Source organism: Pseudophryne corroboree, chromosome 4 (assembly GCF_028390025.1).
Source record: "Pseudophryne corroboree isolate aPseCor3 chromosome 4, aPseCor3.hap2, whole genome shotgun sequence".
Taxonomy (NCBI): Eukaryota; Metazoa; Chordata; class Amphibia; order Anura; family Myobatrachidae; genus Pseudophryne; species Pseudophryne corroboree.
The window spans coordinates 863,644,221-863,668,029 of record NC_086447.1 but is presented as its reverse complement, the minus strand read 5'-3'; the positions used below and the strand labels follow the sequence as shown (position 1 = coordinate 863,668,029).

Below are 23,809 nucleotides of genomic sequence, written 5' to 3'. Positions count from 1 at the left end.
ATTATATAAATTTCAACGACAGTTGCGGTTAAAAAATTTCTTTTCTGGTAAGGGTGAACGAACTGGACAACAATTGATTTTTAGGGGTAGGAGTACTTTTGATCCCCCACCCAGTAATGCCTCCATTGAGACCTTTATGAGATTAGTCCGTGATGAGACTCTGGCCTCAATACGTAAAGGACGTTTGCATTATTCCAATTTGTCTAGACAAGAATCCGAGGCCGTTAAAACCTTACGCGATAATCCTGAGATCATCATACGCCCCGCAGATAAGGGCGGGGCAATTGTAATGATGAATCGCCAGGATTATATTGACGAGATCCTACGGCAACTGTCTGACACACAATGCTACAAACCTCTTCCCAGCGATCCGACAGAAAGGTATAAGAGAGAAATTGATTCAATTATCTCTCTAGGCCTTATCAATGGTTGGATTGATGAACCTACCACCGATTTCTTAAGACAGGATTTTCCCAAAATCCCTTTAATATACACTTTGCCAAAAGTGCATAAATCTCTCTCCAAACCCCCGGGAAGGCCTATCATCTCCTCCCGTGGGTCCTTGGGTCAACCAATCTCCCAATTTATTGATTTCCATCTTCAACCAGTGGTACAGGCTACCCCGTACTATATCAGGGATACCACTGATTTTCTTTCTAAGTTGAATGCTGTTGGTCCGCTCCCAAGTGGTTGTATGCTGGTGACGCTGGATGTCACCAGCTTATACACCAACATTGGGCATGCCGAGGGTCTGTCTGCTGTTAAAGAATCCGTCTCCCTCAGTCCACAGTATGAGGGTCCCCCATTGGAATTTATTTTGTTATTGATGGAAGTTGTACTTCACAAAAATTATTTTTTGTTTAATAACTCGTTTTATTTACAACTGAAGGGCACTGCGATGGGGTCCAATATGGCCCCATCGTATGCCAACCTGTTCATGTATCAATATGAACAGAGATATATTATGGGTAATTCCATTTTTTCCAGGTATATTAGTTTTTACGTTCGTTACATTGATGACCTGTTTATGCTGTGGACTGGGGGTGAACGGAGGTTGCTTGATTTTGTTGATACACTCAACAGCATCTCGGGATCCATCAGATTCACCTGCACCCATGATACATCTGTGATCAATTTCCTTGATGTGACTGTACGAGTGCAGGATGGCTCCATAATTACAGAGATATACAGGAAGCCCACTGATAAGAACTCTCTCCTACTTGCATCGAGTTTTCACCCCATGGCATTGAAGAGGGGTTTACCCTATTCCCAACTGGTTCGTGTTGCCAGGATCACCTCTGATCGGAGGACACTACGTGAGGCACTCACCAGGATGGGTGACAATTTCATTAGTAGGGGTTACCAGAAGACCGAAGTATGCCAAGCTATTGACAAGTGCATGCAACTTTCACGTGAGGATCTACTACAACCTCGGGCAAAATCCGACTCTGAGCGACTGGTGTTTGCCAGTACATACTCGATTTCATCAAATGATGCCCGACAATCCATACGCAGACACTGGCATATACTACAAACAGATCCTGTGATGGGGCAATATTGTGAACAGCTGCCACTCTTCTGCTACCGACGAAGTCGTAATATGAAGGAACGCATAACCTTCTCGGACATTAGCCCACGTGTGGGCAGAGGAACTCAGTGGCTACAGCTTCAATCTGGCGCTTACCGATGCCACGGATGCGTTAACTGTAGCTTTATGTTAACTGGCAAGTTCTGCTATCATCCGTATAAGGGTACCAAATATACCCTGAAACACAGAATGACCTGCGAAACCAAGTATGTGACATATATGATTGCTTGCCCTTGCAAGAAGCTCTATATTGGTAAAACCATACGGATGCTCAAAGAGCGAATTGCCATGCATAGATCCTCGATTAAAAAAGCTTATCAGAAGGTTGATGGCAGCACACCTCCTGTTGCTAAGCATTTTGTCTCTGCTGGGCATAAACTGAGCGACTTCACCTATATGCCGATTGATCATGTACCCCCCTTAAGGAGGGGAGGGGACAGACATAGATTGCTACTTCAGCAAGAATGTCGATGGATATATCAGATGGACTCCATGACGCCCCATGGGCTTAACGAAGAATTCTCTATGATACCCTTTCTGTAGGATGTAGTGACCTGATGGACACCATGATGCCCTATGGACTTTATGAATTTTTTCGTTGATAGTTTATTTAGGGTGCAGTGTTCTGATGGAATCCTCGATTTGCTGGTGGACACTATGATTGGTGTGTCTACTACATTCATAATATTATGAAACTTACTGCTTTTTTCTTTGTGTATCTCTGTGTTTCTATATTTGTAGTTTCTACTCATTATCCCTTATGTCTAATGCAACGTTCTTCATTCTTTTTGGGTTATTATTGTTTTTCTTTTTTGTACATTAGTTACATAATAACATCTCTATGAGCATTCTATATTACTTTTACACTATTTAACTTTGTTGACACAGTAGTGTCCTGTGTATATAATTGTTGTCCTTATGATATAATTACTGCTCATAATTATGTTACTTTTGCAGCCAACTTTGCACTTTATGGTGGATTTAGTGTTGTTGTATTCTAGTTATCGCCACCAGGACCATGGGGGACTGTTTTTTGTTGCCCGTGGACCTCTTACCAACTTGCACTGCACCGTCTGGGGATACTTCCGCCGTGTGACACGCAACCTGCGCTCCACGTGCCGGAATTTCCGGTCACGTGGTAACCGGCGTGCGTTCCACGGCTTGCGTCTCCGGGTGCATGGACAACAGTGGGATGGGCGACACTGGACTCCAGGTGTTGGTGGTGAGTACTATATTGTGAGCACATAAAAGAGGCTCACAATTGATGCAATAGTTGCACGGCACACAAGCACTTTTTTCACATGGCAGCTAGATCATATGCATGGTTATTCCCCTGAGGAAGGTTGTTCACCGAAAACGGCTGTTTGGGAAGTTACCAGTGATGAGTATATGCCTTTGTCTTTCATGCTGATGTCGATGTGATTACCCATGTTTGGAAACACGGCTTGGAGTAAAAACTATTTTGAAAATTACACAGAGTGCTGGTTCTGTCTCAACTCTCATCTTGAGTGTTTGGCATGTGACTTTATATATATATATATATATATATATATATATATATATATATATACGGTATATATATATATATATATATATATATATATATATATACATTATTCACCGGTTATTTGATAATTAATCTTTTTATATGTTTTATTAATAAACATTGTTATTTTTTACGTTGGCTCTCTGTACATTATGTTTCGTTCCTGATATTCAGCGCAGCCGTTTGTTCTTTTTCCATGCTATCACCACAATACTACACATAGTATTCCGGCAAGCGCAGACTATCAGGAACATGCAATTGTGATCATTTTATTCTATGTAACACGCATTGGCTTTTAATTCTTATTTGATGATTAGGCGCTCGTTTGTTGCAGTTTTTTGTTTTGAGATTGAATAGGGGTTGTCGGATCCATTTTGACAAATGCATGTCGGATTGGATCCGACCCTAATTGACTATTCCCCCCCCCTAAGTTGTTTATTGGTGGAGGTTCAAAAAATTTAACTTTTTGCAGTTTAAAAAAATAAATTAAAAAAAATGGTAAATTTTCATTCTAATGGTGTCTTATGAAAGGTCAGTCATCTGGAAAAAGCAAGGTATAATTTGTGTGCGCACTGCACATCAAAACTTATTTATGTTGATGCTGAAATGTGACCAGCCTGAAAGTGGCAGAATAAGCTCAGCACAGGGGTGAGTAGTCTTAGCAGAAAAGTGGGCTTACAGGAATACAAAATAAAATCAGACGTGTGGAAAGGGAAATAAATGGGGTTACTTGAACAATTCTGTTTAGCATTCTTTATTTGCATGGTTTTTTTTTTTGTCAATCACAGTAAACTGAGTTCGTACAGTGAGGAATACATGAGAAACAGGGAGGAGTATGAGGAGGCGCAGAATGCGATCGTTAAAGAAATCATTAATATCTCTTCTGGTGAGTACATCGAGTATACATATGAATAGTGTTTTTGGAACTCTTATAATACACAAGATGATATTATGGTGACTGCGACATGAAGCATGTGTTTGGTTTATAGGCAATAAATGATGAGTGCATGTACTGGCAGCGGTTTCCAGTGTGACCTTTATTGATGAACACAAATGTATATCAAACCATGACAAGTTGTAGGTGTTGCCCATAGCAACCTATCATTTATCCAGTACATTCTATAAAATGATAGCTAGAATCTGATTGGGTGTTATGAGCAACACCTCCACTTGTCGTTAGAAGATTTGATGCCTATCTCCTAAAATCTGTTCTATCCAGTTTTGTTTTTGATGGGGTTTTTTTCCTTCCTTTTTTTTTTCTTCCTTCAAATCCCTCTTTGTGTAACCAGTGTGCCTGTGTTTTGTGGCTGATGTTCCTTTGCTGTTTTGTTATACCCTTATTAAGTAGAAAATAGAATGTTTGCATTCTATAAAGGTGGCCGTGGGATTGGTGTAGACATGCTGTCAGTCATGTTTAAATTAGCAGTCCTTAGAGAGGCATTACTATGAGGAGCTATTAAATGTTGCAGTGTTAAGTGACTTTTCCACCTTTTGAATAATAAAGGAAAACTCAGCAGTTATTAAATAAGGTTAAATTACTGCAAGTTTTCTGCCGTGGATTTTTTTTTTTTTTTAAACCTCGCTGTAATTTGCCATAAAGATGTTTGCGAGTTCTCTGCTGGAGACACTAAATGATTGAGATGTGGGATCTCTTTCACTAATGATCTCATGCCAGCTGTGTATTGAGATGACCGCACAACCCTGCAGCTCTGTCGCCCAGCCCCAAACAACTTTATAATGTGCTAATATTATGGCAAATAAGAGTTATTGGAGTAGTTATTAGTAATGTATTGTCTAGCATTTTTTCATTATTATTATTATTATTATTAATAATAATAATAATAATAATAATAATAATATTACTATTTTTTTTAAACTAAAATTTCATTGTGAAGCTTGGTCCTAGGGAGGTATGTGACTTAAGTTTACTTCTGATATGACTAAAACCAGTTCCTGAACCTCTCAGTAACTACTTTATGACCTACTCATGAACAGCGTTCCTGAACTTGTCTTTGGCCAAATGTATTTTCCAGTAGATACGTTTCTAAAACTATAGACTGGATATATACTAACTGTACAGCTATTATTTAGAACTGTATGCTCATTGTTTTAGTGTAGCTATAGCTAACTGGTGCATGGGTTGGGGAAAGCCCAACTGAGGAGGGAGCAAAAAGCTTTTGTGGTGTGTTGTGAGGTTTGTTACAGTTTCTGCTTAATTGCCAATTTGGTGGCATGTCTTCTTGAAACTTGTTGAAGTCGACGAAGTGAGGTCTCAAATTCTTATTCTGGACAGGAACAACACTGTTTATATAGCGCCACTGAATTACACGGTGCTGTACAGTGATTTTGTCATTCACATCAATCCCTACGTAGCCTATTGCCCTGCCCCTTACAGTCTCTCTTCCCTATTATACACTTACTAGTTACCAGCCCGTTACAATGACAGGACAACATAACAGTAATGTCATGCTGGCTGCAGTGCGAGCCTGAACAAAACAATACTTGAATTGCTTCACCGGGCGCCATCTAGTGGCCTCATGTGTGCTAAACCGTTAATAGCCATTTAACCTTCCAGTATATGTTTTGGAGTGTGGGGGGAAGGGGGGGAATCTGAGCACCCATTCAACATTGCAGTGGTTCCCAAACTTTTTTGAACCACGGCGCCCCAGCGTATCAGAATATATTTTTTTTTAACACCACCCCCTAGGCCAAAGGCTTCTTATTGAGAAATTTAGAAAGAAACATTAAATTAAGTAAATTGTGTTTATATGTCATCCTTAGGTTCAATTGTGTGGTGAGGGACAAGATTTGCTTCTGTTTGTCCACATAGCCACCAGCACTGGTTTTACCTATTTTACAGATGGAGCCTCCCTCATCTTTGTCGTTTCTCCGCCTAAACAGAGGTTTAGTCGCACCTAGGCGATAGCTTAGGTTGTTGAGTTTATTCACGGATAGGCGCGTTGAGGCACAACTATATACTCAGCATGCAATACACATCACCACCACTGGGTGAATAATGCTCCACTAAACCAGTACTTTAGAGCGAATAGCGTCGGATTGATCTACAAGCTCTGGCAAATGGTCAGTGACGACTGTAATGTTACTGTATACTGTACACACAGACCAATGGTCAGACAGAGAGTCCATTAAAAAAAAAAAAGTTTATACAGATGCAAACGAACGTGTTAAAACACTTGTCCATTGCCGTGTTACTGTAAGTCCCGTAGGCAAACTATATAATAAACAGTGAATACAGATGCAAGTAATGTGTTAAAGTAGTACTGTAGTCCATTGACGTTGACATATCAATAAATATAGTGTATACAGTCGCAACTAATGTGTTAAAGCAATACTGTAGTACATTGACGTTATATGTATTGTACAGTATGAGTGTCCAAGTCCCGTAACGGCATACACCAAAAATGAGGCGTCGTGTCCGAGTGGTGAAGTGTGCCGCTTCCCATTCTTAGAGTCCCATGTTCGATTCCCAAAGTGTGAATGCATGTTTTTTTTTCCTGACACTTTATTAATTTTTTTTCTTTTAATCTATAGTAATATACCTTCACATTCAATAGAAGTGTGCACACAGGTTTTACATATATCAGGACAAGGCAGCAGGAGCGTCTCATTACGCTATATAAAATAGCAGCAATGAGGTCCCGTAGACATATCAATAAATATAATTAGTGTATACAGACGCAACTAACTGTTCGAGCAATACTGTAGTTCATTGACGTTAGAGAATCAGTGGTACTGTATGAGAAGGGATCATTGCTAACATTTACACAAGAGCTCGTGTCTCTATCAAAGCGACTGCACTTATACTGTATGAAGATACTGTGAAAACAACTTGGACCATCTAGTCTTCAGTTAATCAGACAAAAGATTTTGGACAAGGTTACTCTAAATTGCATTTGGAATTGAATGCATACAGTAGAGATCTGTCCACACTGTACTGTACTTTACATACAGTATTTCCTTTATCCTGCCATGTACAGTATGGCACGGCTTGAAATCTCAAGTACTATAAGATTTACAGTACAGTAGCCATGCTTTATGATTTTTCTTAAGTTGATACTTTAACATGGTAATTTACACACATTCTACTGTATTATGGTAAACAAAATTGGGTGTACAGTAGGCTGGTCTGTAAATGTACAGTTTCCAAAGAAACACTGTTCAATACTGTACATCAGGAATGGGGAACCCTCTGTCCTCCAGCTGTTGTTGAACTACACATCCCAGCATGCCCTGCAACAGTTTTAGCATGGCCAAATAGCAAAACTGTAGCAAGGCATGCTGGTATGTGTAGTTCATCAACAGCCGAAGGACCAAAGGTTACCTATCCATGCTGTACATTGTGATGTTAAAGAAATTTAAATAAATGGATCAGTAAAGAAAATACTCCATGTACAGTACTGTACAGGTACTGTACCTGTACATGTCATTTTTACATTATTCTCCACAGGAAATGAGTATTAGAGGTGTACCGTGTACAGTAAATGTACTGTGCTACAGTAAGTCGTACAGGCAGTTCCTGCTAAATCCTATGATACAGTACAGTATGTGACATGCTTTTCTCTAACGTCCTAGAGGATGCTGGGACTCTGTAAGGACCATGGGGATAGACGGGCTCCGCAGGAGACATGGGCACTTTAAGATGGACTTTGAATCTGGGTGTGCACTGGCTCCTCCCTCTATGCCCCTCCTCCAGACCTCAGTTTGATACTGTGCCCAGTGGAGACTGGGTGCTTTCAGGGAGCTCTCCTGAGTTTCCTGTAAAAGAAAGTATTTTAGTTAGTTTTTTTATTTTCAGGGAGCCTGCTGGCAACAGGCTCCCTGTATCGAGGGACTGAGGAGAGAGAAACAGACCCACTTCTCTGAGTTTCAGGGCTCTGTTTCTTAGGCTACTGGACACCATTAGCTCCAGAGGGATCAGTACGCAGGTCTCACCCTCGCCGTCCGTCCCAGAACCGCGCCGCTGTCCTCCTCGCAGAGCCGGAAGATAGAAGCCGGGTGAGTATGTGAGGAAAAGACTTCAGAGGCGGCAGAAGACACCTTGATCTTCATAGAGGTAACGCACAGCAGTGAAGCTGTGCGCCATTGCTCCCATTCACCTCACACACATCGGTCACTGTAAGGGCGCAGGGGGGGCGCCCTGGGCAGCAATAAAAACCTCCTGTGGCAAAAACACATATATACATGTACAGCTGGGCACTGTACATGTATAAAAAGAGCCCCCGCCATGTTATCAAGAAATTTGAGCGGGACAGAAGCCCACCGCCGAGGGGACGGGGCTTCTCCCTCAGCACTCACCAGCGCCATTTTTCTCCACAGCACCGCTGAGAGGAAGCTCCCCGGACTCTCCCCTGCTTGACACACTGTGAAAGAGGGTTTTTAAGTAGAGTGGGGGGCACATAATTGGCGCATATACATGCTACAAAAGCGCTACTGGGTAAACATTCTGTGTTTTTTCCTGGGTCATATAGCGCTGGGGTGTGTGCTGGCATACTGTCTCTCCAAAGGGCCTGGTGGGGAACCTGTATTCAGAAAAGAGCTTCCCTCTGTGTGTGTGTGTGTGTGTGTGTGTGTGTGTGTGTGTGTGTGTGTGTGTGTGTGTGGTGTGTTGGTACGCGTGTGTCGACATGTCTGAGGTTGAAGGCTCACCTAAGGAGGAGGGGGAGTGTATGAATGTTAGGTCTCCGTCGGCAGCGCCGACACCTGACTGGATGGATATGTGGAATGTTTTAAGTGCTAATGTTAATTTATTGCACAAAAGATTAGACAAAGCTGAAGCTAGGGTACAGTCAGGGAGTCAACCCATGTCTGTCCCAATGTCGCCGGAACCTTCGGGGTCTCAGAAGCGCCCACTATCCCAAATAGTTGACACAGATACCGACACGGATTCAGACTCCAGTGTCGACTACGATGATGCAAAATTGCAGCCAACGGTGGCTAAATGTATTCGATATATGATTATTGCAATTAAAGATGTTTTGCATATCACTGAGGAACCCCCTGTCCCTGACACGAGGGTACACATGTATAAGGGAAAGAAACCTGAGGTCACCTTTCCCTCTTCACATGAGCTGTACGAATTATGCGAAAAAGCTTGGGAAACTCCAGACAAAAAACTGCAGATTCCCAAAAGGATTCTAATAGCGTATCCTTTCCCGTCACAGGACAGAATACGGTGGGAATCCTCCCCTAGGGTAGACAAAGCTTTGACACGCTTATCAAAAAAGATAGCGCTCCCATCCCAAGATACGGCTACCCTCAAGGATCCTGCTGACCGCAAGCAGGAGGTTACCTTGAAGTCCATTTACACACATTTTGGTACCTTACTCAGACCGGCAATTGCGTCAGCCTAGGTTTGTAGTGCTGTAGCAGCATGGACAGATTCCTTATCAGCGGATATTGAGACCCTTGATAAGCATACCATTTTAATGACCCTAGGGCATATAAAAGATGCTGTCTTATATATGAGGGATGCTCAAAGAGACATTAGTTTACTGGGTTCCAGAATAAACGCTATGTCGATTTCTGCTAGGCGAGTCTTATGGACCCGACAGTGGACGGGTGATGCCGACTCAAAGAGGCATATGGAGTTTTTGCCTTACAAGGGTAAGGAATTGTTTGGAGAGGGCCTCTCGGACCTCGTCTCTACGGCAGGTAATTTGAATTTTTTGCCTTCTATTCCCTCACAATCTAAGAAAGCGCCTCATTATCAAATGCAGTCCTTTCGTTCAAATAAAAGCAAAAGAGTACGTGGATCGTCCTTTCTTGCCCGGGGTAAGGGCAGAGGAAAAAAGCTGCACAACACAGCTAGTTCCCAGGAACAGAAGTCCTCCCCGGCCACTGCAAAATCCACCGCATGACGCTGGCGCTCCCCTGAGGGAGTCCGCTCCAGTGGGCGCACGTCTTCGACTTTTCAGCCACATCTGGGTTCACTCACAGGTGGATCCCTGGGCAATAGAAATTGTTTCCCAGGGATACAAGCTGGAATTCGAAGAGGTGCCTCCTCGCCGGTTTTTCAAATCGGCGCTACCAACTTCTCCTCTGGAAAGGGAGATAGTGTTACATGCGATTCACAAATTGGCTGGATTCTCAATATTCCAAAGTCGCAGCTGAATCCTACGACTCGCCTGCCCTTTTTGGGCATGATTCTGGACACAGACCAGAAAAGGGTTTTTCTTCCGATAGAAAAAGCGCAGGAACTCATGACTCTAGTCAAGAACCTGTTGAAGCCGAAACAAGTGTCAGTACATCATTGCACTCAAGTTCTGGGAAAAATGGTGGCGACATACGAAGCCATTCCCTTCGGCAGGTTCAATGCAAGGACTTTCCAATGGGACCTATTGGACAAATGGTCCGGGTCACATCTGCACATGCATCAGCGGATCACCCTGTCCCCCAGGGCTGGGGTATCTCTCCTGTGGTGGCTGCAGAGTGCTCACCTTCTAGAGGGCCGCAGTTTTGGCATTCAGGATTGGATCCTGGTGACCACGGACGCGAGCCTCCGAGGTTGGGGAGCAGTCACACAGGGAAGAAATTTCCAAGGCCTTTGGTCAAGTCAAGAGCCTTGTATTCACATCAACATCCTGGAACTAAAGGCCATATACAACGCCCTACGTCAAGCGGAGACCTTACTTCGCGACCGACCAGTTCTGATCCAGTCAGACAACGTCACCGCAGTAGCTCAAGCATCCTCTAGGACGTATGAGAAAATAGGATTTTGATACCTACCAGTAAATCCTTTTCTCCTAGTCCGTAGAGGATGCTGAGCGCCCGTCCCAGTGCGTACTTTACCTGCAGTTTTGTTCATTACGATTACACATATGTTATATTAGTTCAGCATGTTGCTGTAATTGGTTCATGCCTGTTGTGTTATGTTGAATGCCATGTTGTGCGGCATGGTTGAGGTGTGAGCTGGTATGTATCTCACCACTTGTATTAAAGTAAATCCTGTCCTCAATATCAGTCTCCCTGGGCACAGTTCCTATAACTGAGGTCTGGAGGAGGGGCATAGAGGGAGGAGCCAGTTCACACCCATTGAAAAGTCTTAAGAGTGCCCATGGCTCCTGCGGAACAGTCTATACCCCATGGTCATGAAGTGGACCCCAGCATCCTCTACGGACTAGGAGAAAAGGATTTACCGGTAGGTATCAAAATCCTATTTCTCTTACGTCCTAGAGGATGCTGGGGACTCCGTAAGGACCATGGAGGATAGACGGGCTCCGCAGGAGACATTGGCACTTTAAGAAAGACTTTAGGTATGGGTGTGCACTGGCTCCTCCCTCTATGCCCCTCCTCCATACCTCAGTTTACTACTGTGCCCAGAGGAGACTGGATGCATTACAGAGAGCTCTCCTGAGTTTCCTGTCAGAAAGTATACTTGTTAGGTTTTTTATTTTCAGGTAGCCTGCTGGCAACAGACTCCCTGCATCGAGGGACTGAGGAGAGAGAAGCAGACCTACTACTGTGAGTTTCAAGGCTCTGCTTCTTAGGCTACCGGACACCATTAGCTCCAGAGGGATCGGTACGCAGGTCTCACCCTCGCCGTCCGTCCCAGAGCCGCGTCGCCGTCCTCCTCACAGAGCCGGAAGGTAGAAGCCGGGTGAGTATGAGAAGAAGAGAAGACCTCAGAGGCGGCAGAAGACTTCATGATCTTCACTGAGATAACGCACAGCGGTGAAGCTGTGCGCCATTGCTCCCATACACCTCACACACGGCACTGTAAGGGTGCAGGGCGCAGGGGGGGCGCCCTGGGCAGCATATAAACTTCTCTCTGGCAAAAAAAAAAAAAAATATATATATATATATATATATATATATATATATATATATATATATATATATATACATACAGCCTGGCACTGTATATATAAAGAGCCCCCACCAGTTTTTAGTTTATTTGAGCGGGACAGAAGCCTGCCGCCGAGGGGGCGGGGCTTCTTCAGCACTCACCAGCGCCATTTTCTCCACAGCACAGCGCTGAGAGGAAGCTCCCCGGACACTCCCCTGTTTATTCCACGGTGAAAGAGGGTTTTGAAGAAGGGGGGGCACACAATTTGGCGCATATATATATATGTAAAATCAGCGCTACTGGGTAAACATATATTTATATAGTATTTTTTCCTGGGTCATATAGCGCTGGGTGTGTGCTGGCATACTCTGTCTCTCCAAAGGGCCTTGTGGGGAAACTGTCTTCAGATAAGAGGATTCCCTGAGTGTGTGGTGTGTCGGTACGCGTGTGTCGACATGTCTGAGGTAGAAGGCTTTCAGGGGGAGGAGGAGGAGAAAATGAATGTGGTGTCTCCGTCAATAACGCCGACACCTGACTGGATGGATATGTGGAATGTTTTAAGTGCTAATGTAAATTTATTGCACAAAAGATTAGACAAAGCTGAAGCTAGGGAACAGCCAGGGAGTCAACCCATGTCTGTCCCTATGTCGCAGGGACCTTCGGGGTCTCAAAAGCGCCCACTATCCCAAATAGTAGACAGATACCGACACGGATTCTGACTCCAGTGTCGACTACGATGATGCAAAGTTGCAGTCAAAATTGGCTAAATGTATTCGATATATGATTATAGCAATAAAAGATGTTTTGCATATCACAGAGGAACCCCCTGTCCCTGACACGAGGGTACACATGTATAAGGGAAAGAAACCTGAGGTAACGTTTCCCCCCTCACATGAGTTGAACGAATTATGTGAAAAAGCTTGGGAATCTCCAGACAAAAAACTGCAGATTCCCAAAAGGATTCTTATGGCGTATCCTTTCCCGCCAACGGACAGGATACGGTGGGAATCCTCCCCTAGGGTGGACAAAGCATTGACACGCTTATCCAAAAAGGTAGTGCTGCCATCCCAAGATACGGCTACCCTCAGGGATCCTGCTGACCGCACGCAGGAGGTTACCTTGAAGTCCATTTACACACATTCTGGTACCTTACTCAGACCGCCGATTGCGTCGGCCTGGGTTTGTAGCGCTGTGGCAGCATGGACAGATACCTTATCAGCGGAACTTGAGACCCTAGATAAGGATACCATTTTATTGACCCTAGGGCATATAAAAGATGCTGTCTTATATATGAGAGATGCTCAAAGGAACATTAGTCTACTGGGTTCTAGAATCAACGCTATGTCGATTTCTGCTAGACGAGTCCTATGGACCCGGCAATGGACAGGTGATGCCGACTCAAAGAGGCATATGGAGGTTTTACCTTACAAGGGCGAGGAATGGGGAAGGTCTCTCGGACCTGGTCTCCACAGCTACAGCTGGTAAATCAAATTTTTTGCCTTATATTCCCTCACAGCCTAAGAAAGCGTCACATTATCAAATGCAGTCCTTTCGATCACAAAGAAACAAGAAAGTACGAGGTGCGTCCTTTCTTGCCAGAGGTTAGGGCAGAGGAAAAAAGCTGCACAACACAGCGAGTTCCCAGGAACAGAAGTCCTCCCCGGCCTCTACAAAATCCACCGCATGACGCTGGGGCTCCGCTACAGGAGTTCGCCCCAGTGGGGGCACGTCTTCGAGTTTTCAGCCACATCTGGGTTCACTCACAGGTGGATCCCTGGGCAATAGAAATTGTTTCCCAGGGTTACAAGCTGGAATTCGAAGAGGGGCCTCCTCGCCGGTTTTTTCAGATCGGCCCTACCAGCTTCTCCCCCGGAAAGGGAGATAGTGTTAAATGCAATTCACAAATTGTATCTTCAACAGGTGGTGGTCAAGGTTTCCCTGCTTCAACAAGGGAGGGGATATTACTCAACCCTGTTTGTAGTCCCGAAACCGGACGGTTCGGTCAGACCCATTTTAAACTTAAAATCCCTGAACCTATACTTGAAAAGGTTCAGGTTCAAGATGGAATCGCTAAGAGCGGTCATCGCCAGTCTGGAAGGGGGGATTTTATGGTATCTCTGGACATAAAGGATGCATACCTTCATGTTCCCATTTATCCACCTCATCAGGCGTACCCGAGAGTTGCGGTACAGGATTGTCATTACCAATTTCAGCCGTTTGGGCTTTCCACGGCCCCGAGGATTTTCACCAAGGTGATGGCGGAAATGATGGTGCTCCTGCGCAAGCAAGGTGTCACAATTATCCCATACTTGGACGATCTCCTCATAAAAGCGAGATCAAGAGAGCTATTGCTGAACAGCGTTTCACTTTCACTGAAGGTGTTACAGCAACACGGCTGGATTCTCAATATCCTGAAGTCGCAGTTGGTTCCTACGACTCGTCTGACCTTCTTGGGCATGATTCTGGATACAGACCAGAAAAGAGTTTATCTTCCGATAGAAAAAGCTCAGGAACTCATGACTCTGGTCAGGAACCTGTTGAAGCCAAAACAGGTGTCAGTGCATCACTGCACTCGAGTCCTGGGAAAGATGGTGGCATCATACGAAGCCATTCCCTACGGCAGGTTCCATGCGAGGACTTTCCAATGGGACCTACTGGACAAGTGGTCCGGGTCACATCTACAAATTCATCAGTTGATCACCCTGTCCCCCAGAGCCAGGGTATCTCTCCTGTGGGGGCTGCAGAGTGCTCACCTTCTAGAAGTCCGCAGGTTCGGCATTCAGGACTGGTTCCTGGTGACCACGGTCGCGAGCCTCCGAGGTTGGGGAGCAGTCACACAGGGAAGAGACTTCCAAGGTCTTTGGTCAAGTCAAGAGACTTGTCTTCACATCAACATCCTGGAACTGAGGGCCATATACATCGCCCTACGTCAAGCGGAGACCTTACTTCGCGACCAACCAGTTCTGATCCCGTCAGACAACATCACCGCAGTGGCTCATGTAAACCGCCAAGGCGGCACAAGGAGCAGAGTGGCAATGGCGGAAGCCGCCAGGATTCTTCGTTGGGCGGAAAATCATGTAAGCGCACTGTCAGCAGTGTTCATTCCGGGAGTGGACAACTCCGAAGCAGACTTCCTCAGCAGACACGACCTGCATCCAGGAGAGTGGGGACTTCATCAGGAAGTCTTCGCACAGATTGCAAGTCAGTGGGGACTGCCCCAGATAGACATGATGGCATCCCGCCTCAACAAAAAGCTACAGAGGTATTGCGCCAGATCAAAAGACCCTCAGGCGGTAGCTGTAGACGCCCTAGTGACACCGTGGGTGTTCCAGTCGGTCTATGTGTTTCCTCCTCTTCCTCTCATACCCAGGGTGTTGAGAATAATAAAAAAAAGAGGAGTGAGAACAATTCTCATTGTTCCAGATTGGCCACGAAGGGCCTGGTATCCGGATCTGCTGGAAATGCTTATAGAAGATCCGTGGCCTCTTCCTCTGCGACAGGACCTGTTGCAACAGGGGCCATGTCTGTTCCAAGACTAACCGCGGCTGCGTTTGACGGCATGGCGGTTGAACGCCGGATCCTAGCGGAAAAAGGCTTTCCGGATGAGGTCATTCCTACGCTGATAAAGGCTAGGAAGGACGTGACAGCTAAACATTCTCACCGTATATGGCGAAAATATGTTTCTTGGTGTGAGGCCAGGAATGCTCCTACGGAAGAATTCCATCTAGGCCGTTTCCTTCACTTCCTACAGACTGGAGTGAATTTGGGCCTAAAATTAGGCTCCATTAAGGTTCAGATTTCGGCCTTATCCATTTTCTTTCAAAAAGAATTGGCGTCTCTCCCAGAAGTACAGACTCTTGTGAAGGGAGTGCTGCATATCCAGCCTTCTTTAATACCTCCAGTGGCGCCTTGGGACCTTAACGTGGTGTTAAGTTTCCAACGGTGGAGTTAAAATATCTCACTTGGAAGGTGGTCATGTTATTAGCCTTGGCTTCGGCTAAGCGAGTGTCGGAATTGGCGACTTTGTCTCATAAAAGCCCCTATCTGGTTTTCCATATGGATAGAGCGGTATTGCGGACCCGTCCTCAATTCTTGCCTAAGGTGGTGTCATCTTTTCATATGAACCAACCTATTGTGGTGCCCGTGGCTACGCGAGACTCGGAGGATTCAGAGTCCCTGGATGTAGTCAGGGCTTTGAAAATTTACGTGGCCAGAACGGCTAGAGTCAGAAAAACAGAAGCACTGTTTGTCCTATATGCGGCCAACAAGGTTGGCGCCCCTGCTTCAAAGCAGACTATTGCTCGCTGGATCTGTAACACGATTCAGCAGGCGCATTCTACGGCTGGATTGCCGTTACCAAAATCTGTTAAGGCCCATTCCACTAGGAAGGTGGTCTCGTCTTGGGCGGCTGCCCGAGGGGTCTCGGCACTGCAACTATGCCGAGCTGCTACTTGGTCGAGTTCAAACACCTTTGCAAAGTTCTATAAGTTTGATACCCTGGCTGAGGAGGACCTCCTGTTTGCTCAATCGGTGCTGCAGAGTCATCCGCACTCTCCCGCCCGTTTGGGAGCTTTGGTATAATCCCCATGGTCCTTACGGAGTCCCCAGCATCCTCTAGGACGTAAGAGAAAATAAAATTTTAAACCTACCGGTAAATCTTTTTCTCGTAGTCTGTAGAGGATGCTGGGCGCCCGTCCCAAGTGCGGACTACTTCTGCAAGACTTGTATATAGTTTTGCTTACATAAGGGTTATGTTATAGTTTTCATCGGTCTTTGACTGACGCTATGTTGGTTTCATACTGTTAACTGGTTAGTATATCACAAGTTATAATGTGTGCAGTGGCGGATTTAGGGGGGGGGCACCAAGGCACGTGCCCCCCCTGTCATTTTTAGTTGATTTTTGTATTTTTATTTATTGTCTTTAGTGCACGCGCCGCGGCGCACCCACCCGACATGAGGCTGCTGGTCCTGGAGGATGATCGTTCATGCTCTGCGCCACTCCAGTGTGTTCCTCCTCCTGATTGGCTCTCTGGAGAAACGTGACATGCAGTCACTGCATGTCACGTCTCTGTGCAGAGGAGCTGATCAGGAGGAGGAACTTCCCAGCTTCAGCCCGCCGCCGCCACTGAGGGACAAGCACAAAACAGCACAAGTGAGACCAGCAGCGCCAGCAGCCCACCCGTTACCCAGCCGCACACAGCAGAGCAACTAGGGTCCGGGACAGCAGCCGCCGGCGCCACCAACGAGGGACAGCGCACCCACCAGCCCACCGAGTTACACCGCCGCTGAGGGTCCGGGACATCGCGCGTACTCCCAGCCTGCAAGCCACCAGAGAAAGAAGACAAGCTGGTGCTGCGGACCGGACGCCCAGGCCAGCAAGCAAGAAGACGCCAGGCCCTGCTTTCTTCACTTGTGGTCAGGTTAGTCAGTGTCTGGTGAGCGGTGTTTTGCTGGGTGACCAGGGTGAGGGTAGAAGGCCCAGGAATTTAGGAGCCTGCTGCTGAGGTGGGGCCTGGGGCTGGGGGGTCTCAAGTGGTGAGGACAGAGGTCTGGTGCTGCTGCTTATGGTGCCCCCCCTGTAATTTTTTTCTGGATCCGCCCCTGAATGTGTGATTGGTGTGGCTGGTATGAATCTTGCCCTTGGATAAACAAAAATCCTTTCCTCGTACTGTCCGTCTCCTCTGGACACAGTTTATCTAACTGAGGTCTGGAGGAGGGGCATAGAGGGAAGAGCCAGTGCACACCCATACCTAAAGTCTTTCTTAAAGTGCCCATGTCTCCTGCAGAGCCCGTCTATCCTCCATGGTCCTTACGGAGTCCCCAGCATCCTCTACGGACTAAGAGAAAAAGATTTACTGGTAGGTTTAAAATCTTATTTATTCTGTGTATAATTACAAAATACAGTACTTTACTACACTTAAGGGGAATTCAAATGTTTGAAAAGTTGGTTGGGTGTCTTTTTTTTTTTTTTTTCTTTTTCCTGTCAGGAAAAAACAGACACCCAACTGACTTTTCAAGCAATTGAATATCCCCCTTACAGTACTAATGTACAGTATACTGTACAGATTTTCTTTTTTTATTACAAGCACACAAATGCATCCCACACGCAAATGCATTTACTGTACAGTACAGCAAACAGCTTATGATGACAGGACTCGCCTATCCCCACCCATAGTCGCAGTGTATTTTAGATAGCGTATTCTATTGAATGTAAAGGTACAGTACATTATATTACAAAAATAAATAAATAATGTCGTGGGGAAGGCATGCGCACGCCTCATGACAGATACACAAGCTCATGTCTAAATGTAAGCAGTGATTCCTTGCCATTGGTTTTAGATTATGCCCTAATGGCTACGGGAATTGTCCGCTCACATACTGTACTGTACCCCTAAGTTCAATGGACCATACTGTAGCTTAACACGTTGTTTTGCATCTGTATACACTATTTTTATTAATTGCTCATTCTACAGGACCTCATTGCCGCTGTATATTTTAACTAGAGATTTGAGACAGCATTGCCCCGATTCTTGCAAAATTGATGTAGTTGCTTGCTCCGTAGCTGAGAACTTCCAAGAGGCGCAGGGTCACAGACGGCAGCCATGTCAATCGAGCCTGGCATGCTATAGTATTGTATGTGTACCGTACGGTGCATAGAGCTCACTTATCCCCATAGCCGCTGTGTATTTTAGATACGCTCCTACAACTTTGCCCTGATTTACGTAAAACTTGTGTGCACACTTCTATTGAATGTGAAGGTATATTACAATAGATACCAAAATAAAAAATTAATAGTGTCAGGAAAAAAATTAACATTCATTTGCACTTTGGGAATCGAACCCGGGACTCTAAGCATTGGAAGCGGCACGCTTCACCACTCTGACACGTCGCCGCATGACTGATACATAAGCCCATTGGTTTTGGTTATGCTGTAATGGCTACGGAATTTGGATTCTCACGTATCCCTAACATCAATAGACCATACCTGTAACACGTTAGTTTGCGTCTGTATGCACTACTATTTTTATTTGTTGATTTATCTGCTGGACTTGGACGCTCACATATCTCTAACGTCAATGGACTATACTGTGGCTTTATCACGTTCGTTTTGCATCTGTATATACTGTACTATTTGCATCTGTATATATTGTACTAAATACAGTACTGTATACTGTATTTGGCATACTGTAGCGTAATGAGACGCTCCAGGAAAGTAGTTCTAATGCTGGAGTTCAGTATTGTATTTTAATGGAGACCACACACATGCGCATCTAGTGGATGACCGCAGGTATTACACTCAAAAGTAGCGGGAAACACTCTGTGCGCCTCCCTACGACTATGCAAGCCTCCTTGCGTCCAGGCACGCTGCGTATGCCTGATCGCGACGAACGCCTCAGCCAGCAAAGATAGCGGAGGCTCCATTTGTATTGACCAGATGTGAGAATAAAAGTAAAAGAAAAGGAGTTTACTTTTAAAATGAAGTAGAGATGTGTCCCCATACACCCTTGTTGCAGTCACTCTAGACAGCCCTTAAAGCCGCGCCATGCCGTGGCAGGACTCTGTAGCACAGAGCGTGTCTTTGCGCTTTTCCTGAGAAGCGTCTTGAACACAAAGTAATGCATTAGGACGCACAAGCAGATCCTGCTGATTAAAATTATATTTGGCATGCCTATATTCTATATAATTGCGGCAGTATCATTCTGTATCCGAAATGCCACATTAGTGTTTTCCTGGAAAACACTGTAGCACAGCATTTTAAATAGTCACAGTCATACACAGAATATAGGCATGCCGCATATCATTTCTCTTACGTCCTAGAGGATACTGGGGTCCACATTAGTACCATGGGGGTATAGATGGGTCCACTAAGAGTCTTGGGCACTTTAAGAAATCAATAGTGTGCACTGGCCCCTCCCTCTATGCCCCTCCTACCAGACCAGGTTAAAAAAAATGTGCCTGGAAGAGCCAGTCACGCTTTGAAGAGCTCCTACAGAGTTTTCTACATTTTATTTTTCTATTTATTATTTTCAGTCAGGGCTGTTTGTCAACAGCCTGACTGCTTCGTGGGACTTAGGATGGAGAACGGTCCAACTTCCTAAAGAGTTAATGGTCCCGTTTCTCTGCTGACAGGACACTGAGCTCCTGAGGGAGCTGTTCGCGAGCCACACCACGGCGCAGCGTACCCTCCCGCAGCACGCCGCAACCCCCTAACGGAGCCAGAAGACTGAAGAGTGGTGAGTACAGTGCCGGCGTCCCAGTTAGTGGGCTGCCAGCGGGAATGGCGGCACAAGGGTAGGAGCGCAGCTCTGAGTACAGGCTGCGCTTCGGGGGCTCAGAAGGACATTTTCATATAGGTGTCCTGCTGCTGAGGGGCGCGCTGAGCCACCACTGTTAGCCATACTGACTACAGACAAAAATTACCTCAGGTCAGTTTCAATAAAGTGCGGGAAGCCGCACGCCATTAAGGGGGCGGGGCTTCTCACTGAGCGGATCCAGCAGCTCACCAGCGCCATTTTCCCTCTGCAGATTGTACAAGTAGCATAAACAGGGAAGCACAGCTCCTCCACAAAGACTCCTCGTCTCCTCAGCGGTTCCAGGGGGTCTTAATGAGGGGGGCGGAGCAGTGATAGTATACTAAGCCCTATTAAGGTGCTAGTATCGCGACCCAGCTAAAGGGGCGCTGTGTGGCTGACTCGGACTTCTGTGTCTCCCTAAGTCTCTGTATAGAATAATCTGTGGATTCCATTATGTGTGTGTGCGTGTGGGCGTCCCTTCACAACCATGTCCAAGGACTGCGTGTCATGCACAGCGGAGTGTCTTTCCTCCCCTGGGGACTCACTACCCTATATAGTGTCCATTCTCAGGCTAGTGGGGCAGAACAGAACCCCCATGGTTCGCTTCTATTAAAGAGATCTAATATTTCTACAAAATTATCCCATAATGAGGAAGAGACACAATTTTTAAGGCAGACTTTGGATGACCTAATGAATAAAGATACAGTCCCCATACCAGCGTCTCACACCCCCGCCATTTGCCCGCAAAAGCATACTCTGGCCCAATTCATGCAGGGTGATACTGATGACGATACATCAGATCCAGAGGAGGGTGAAGTAGATGCGAGTGGGGGGGTGCCGTCCACGGGGCATACAGGCCATGATAGAAACTGTGAGAAATGTCCTGCACATTCCTGATAAGACTGCTGAGGTTCAGGAGGAATCTTATTTTAATATAAAAAAGAAATCCTCTGCTACTTTTCCGGCATCAAAGCAATTAAAACTTTGTTTGAACAAACTTAGGCTAATCCTGACAAAAATTTGATTCCTAAAAGATTAATTACATCCTTTCCCTTTCCTCTGGACGATAGAAACAAATGGGAAAACCCGCCGATGGTGGACGCATCGGTATCTAGGCTGTCTCATAAGATAGTCTTACCTGTTCCTGGGGCAGCATCCTTAAAGGACACAGCTGACCGCAAGATTGAGAACATTCTCAAATCACGGTACACTGCTGCTGGGGAGGCCCATTATTACTACAGCCATTGCACAGTGGTCAGGTAAATTAATTGATGGATTGGATACCTTACCCAGGGGAGGGGAGGTTGTTTTACTCCTGCAACATATTCAGGACTCTGCTACCTTTTATGGTCGAGGCCTGAAAGGAAATTGGTTTGCTCAACGCACGCACGACTGCCATGGCAGTTTCAGCACGCAGGGGCTTGTGGCTGCGCCAGTGGACGGCGTCTGCGGATTCCAGGAAAGGAGTGGAAAATCTACCATTCACAAGTGAAGTCCTGTTTGGAGATTAAATGGATAAGTTGATATCAAAGGCTACAGCGGGTAAGTATACGTACCTTCCTTCCGCAGCACCCCTAGCTAGAAAAACCTACTCTGCTCCGACACTGCAGTCCTTTCGGACAGCGAAATTCAAAGGCAGATCCAAAGGTTCTTCTATAGCCTTCAAAGGTAGTAAAGGTAAACCCAGAAAACCAGCCGTTGCAGGTTCTCAGGAACAGAAACCCAGATCTGCTTCCTCAAAAGCTTCAGCATGACGGTGGTCCACACTGCCTGGAAGACAGGCAAGTGAGAGCTCGGTTACGTTATTTCAGTCACGTTCTGGCAACATCTTGCCAGGATCCCTGGGTCATAGATCTTATCGCCCAGGGATAAAGACTGGAGTTTCAGGAACTCCCACCTCACAGATTCTTCAAATCAGGCTTACCAGCTTCTCCGGAAGCAAGTGTGACTTTACAGGCAATAATTAAAAATCTGGTTCAGACTCGGGTAATTGTCCCAGTTCCACTTCAACTACAAAACAAGGGTTATTACTCCAACCTGTTTGTGGTTCCGAAACCGGACGGTTCGGTGAGGCCCATTCTCAACCTCAAATCTCTCAACCCGTATTTCTCATACATCCTAGAGGATGCTGGGGATGCTTCAAGAACCATGGGGTATAGACTGGATCCGCAGGAGACATGGGCACACTTTAAGACTTTGGGTGTGAACTGGCTCCTCCCCCTATGCCCCTCCACCAGACTCAAGTTAGATTCTGTGCCCAGTGAGACTGGATGCACACTGAGGAGCTCTCCTGAGTTTCTCAGAAAAATACTTTATTTAGGTTTGTTATTTTCAGGGAGACCTGCTGGTTACAGGCTCCCTGCATCGTGGGAGTGAGGAGAGAGAAGCAGACCTACTTCTTAAGAGTTCAAGGGCTCTGCTTCTTAGGCTACTGGACACCATTAGCTCCAGAGGGTTCGATCACTACGGTACGCCTAGCTGCTTGTTCCCAGAGCCGCGCCGTCGCCCCCTCACAAAAGCCGGAAGATAGAAGCCGGGTGAGTATGAGAAGGCAGAGGACTTCAGTGACGACAAAAGAGGTACCGCACAGCGGCCGCGCTGCGCGCCATGCTCCCACGCTTATCACGGCGCTGCATGGCGCAGGGGGGGGGCGCCCTGCGCAGCATGAGACCTTAGATCAGACCGGCATGTATAGTAACAGTGCTCCGGGCACTAGTTCAGGGACCCCCGCCAGTATAATCAGTATTTTGAGCGGGACTGACGCGCACCATGTAGGGGGCGTGGCTTAGCCGCACAGCTTTGACCAGCACCATCTTCTCTCTCCTCAGAAGCTGCAGAGACGCTGACCCTGTCCTCCGCACTGCTGTACAAGTAACAGGGTGAAAAAGGTTGGGGGGGGGGGGGGGGGGGACAGGCAATTTGGTGCTTATTGATTATATAAAAAGCGCTATCAGGGCTGGGCAGTCACCTTACTGGCCTCAGTACCGGGATAGGCGCTGGGTGTGAGCTGGCAGATCTCTCTCTGTGTCCCTCTTGCAGGCTTTATTGTGGGTCTGTCTCCTATAGCCCCAGTGTGCTTGTGGCTGTTGGTACGTGTATGGCGACATGTCTGAGGCAGAATGCTCTTCCCAGGAGGAGGCTGGAGTGGGGACAGAAAATACTGTGAGAGTGGCTGTGTCGGCACCGCCGACGGATGATTGGGTGAATATGTTGAGTGTTTTAAATGAAAATGTGACAAAATTGACTAAGATTTGATAAATCTGAGTTTAAGAACCAAACATGGAGAAAATCCATGGAAGATGCTTTGTCACAGACCCAGACCCCTTCGGGGGCGCAGAAGTTTGCCCGGATAGTAGATACAGATACTGACACGGACTCTGATTCCAGTGTCGACTATAGTGATGCCAGATTACATCCAAAACTGGCTAAGAGTATTCGGTACATGATTGTGGTGATAAAGGACGTACTACATATTACTGAGGACCCTGCTGTCCCTGATACAAGGGTCTGTATGTTTAAAGGAAAGAAACCTGAGGTAACGTTTCCTCCCTTTCATGAACTGAACACACTTTTTG

At 46.0% G+C, this 23,809-nt stretch overlaps 1 protein-coding gene across 2 annotated transcripts in view; it reads left to right on the top strand.

Annotated features, from left to right (window-relative positions):
• MSH2 (mutS homolog 2) overlaps nt 1–23,809 on the top strand; it is a 430,334-nt gene that overhangs the window by 347,984 nt on the left and 58,541 nt on the right. For both annotated transcript variants that reach the window (XM_063918702.1, XM_063918703.1), the window contains one exon: nt 3,923–4,020. In XM_063918702.1, the coding sequence (XP_063774772.1) occupies nt 3,923–4,020 (98 nt within the window). The remainder of the gene's footprint in view (nt 1–3,922; nt 4,021–23,809) is intronic.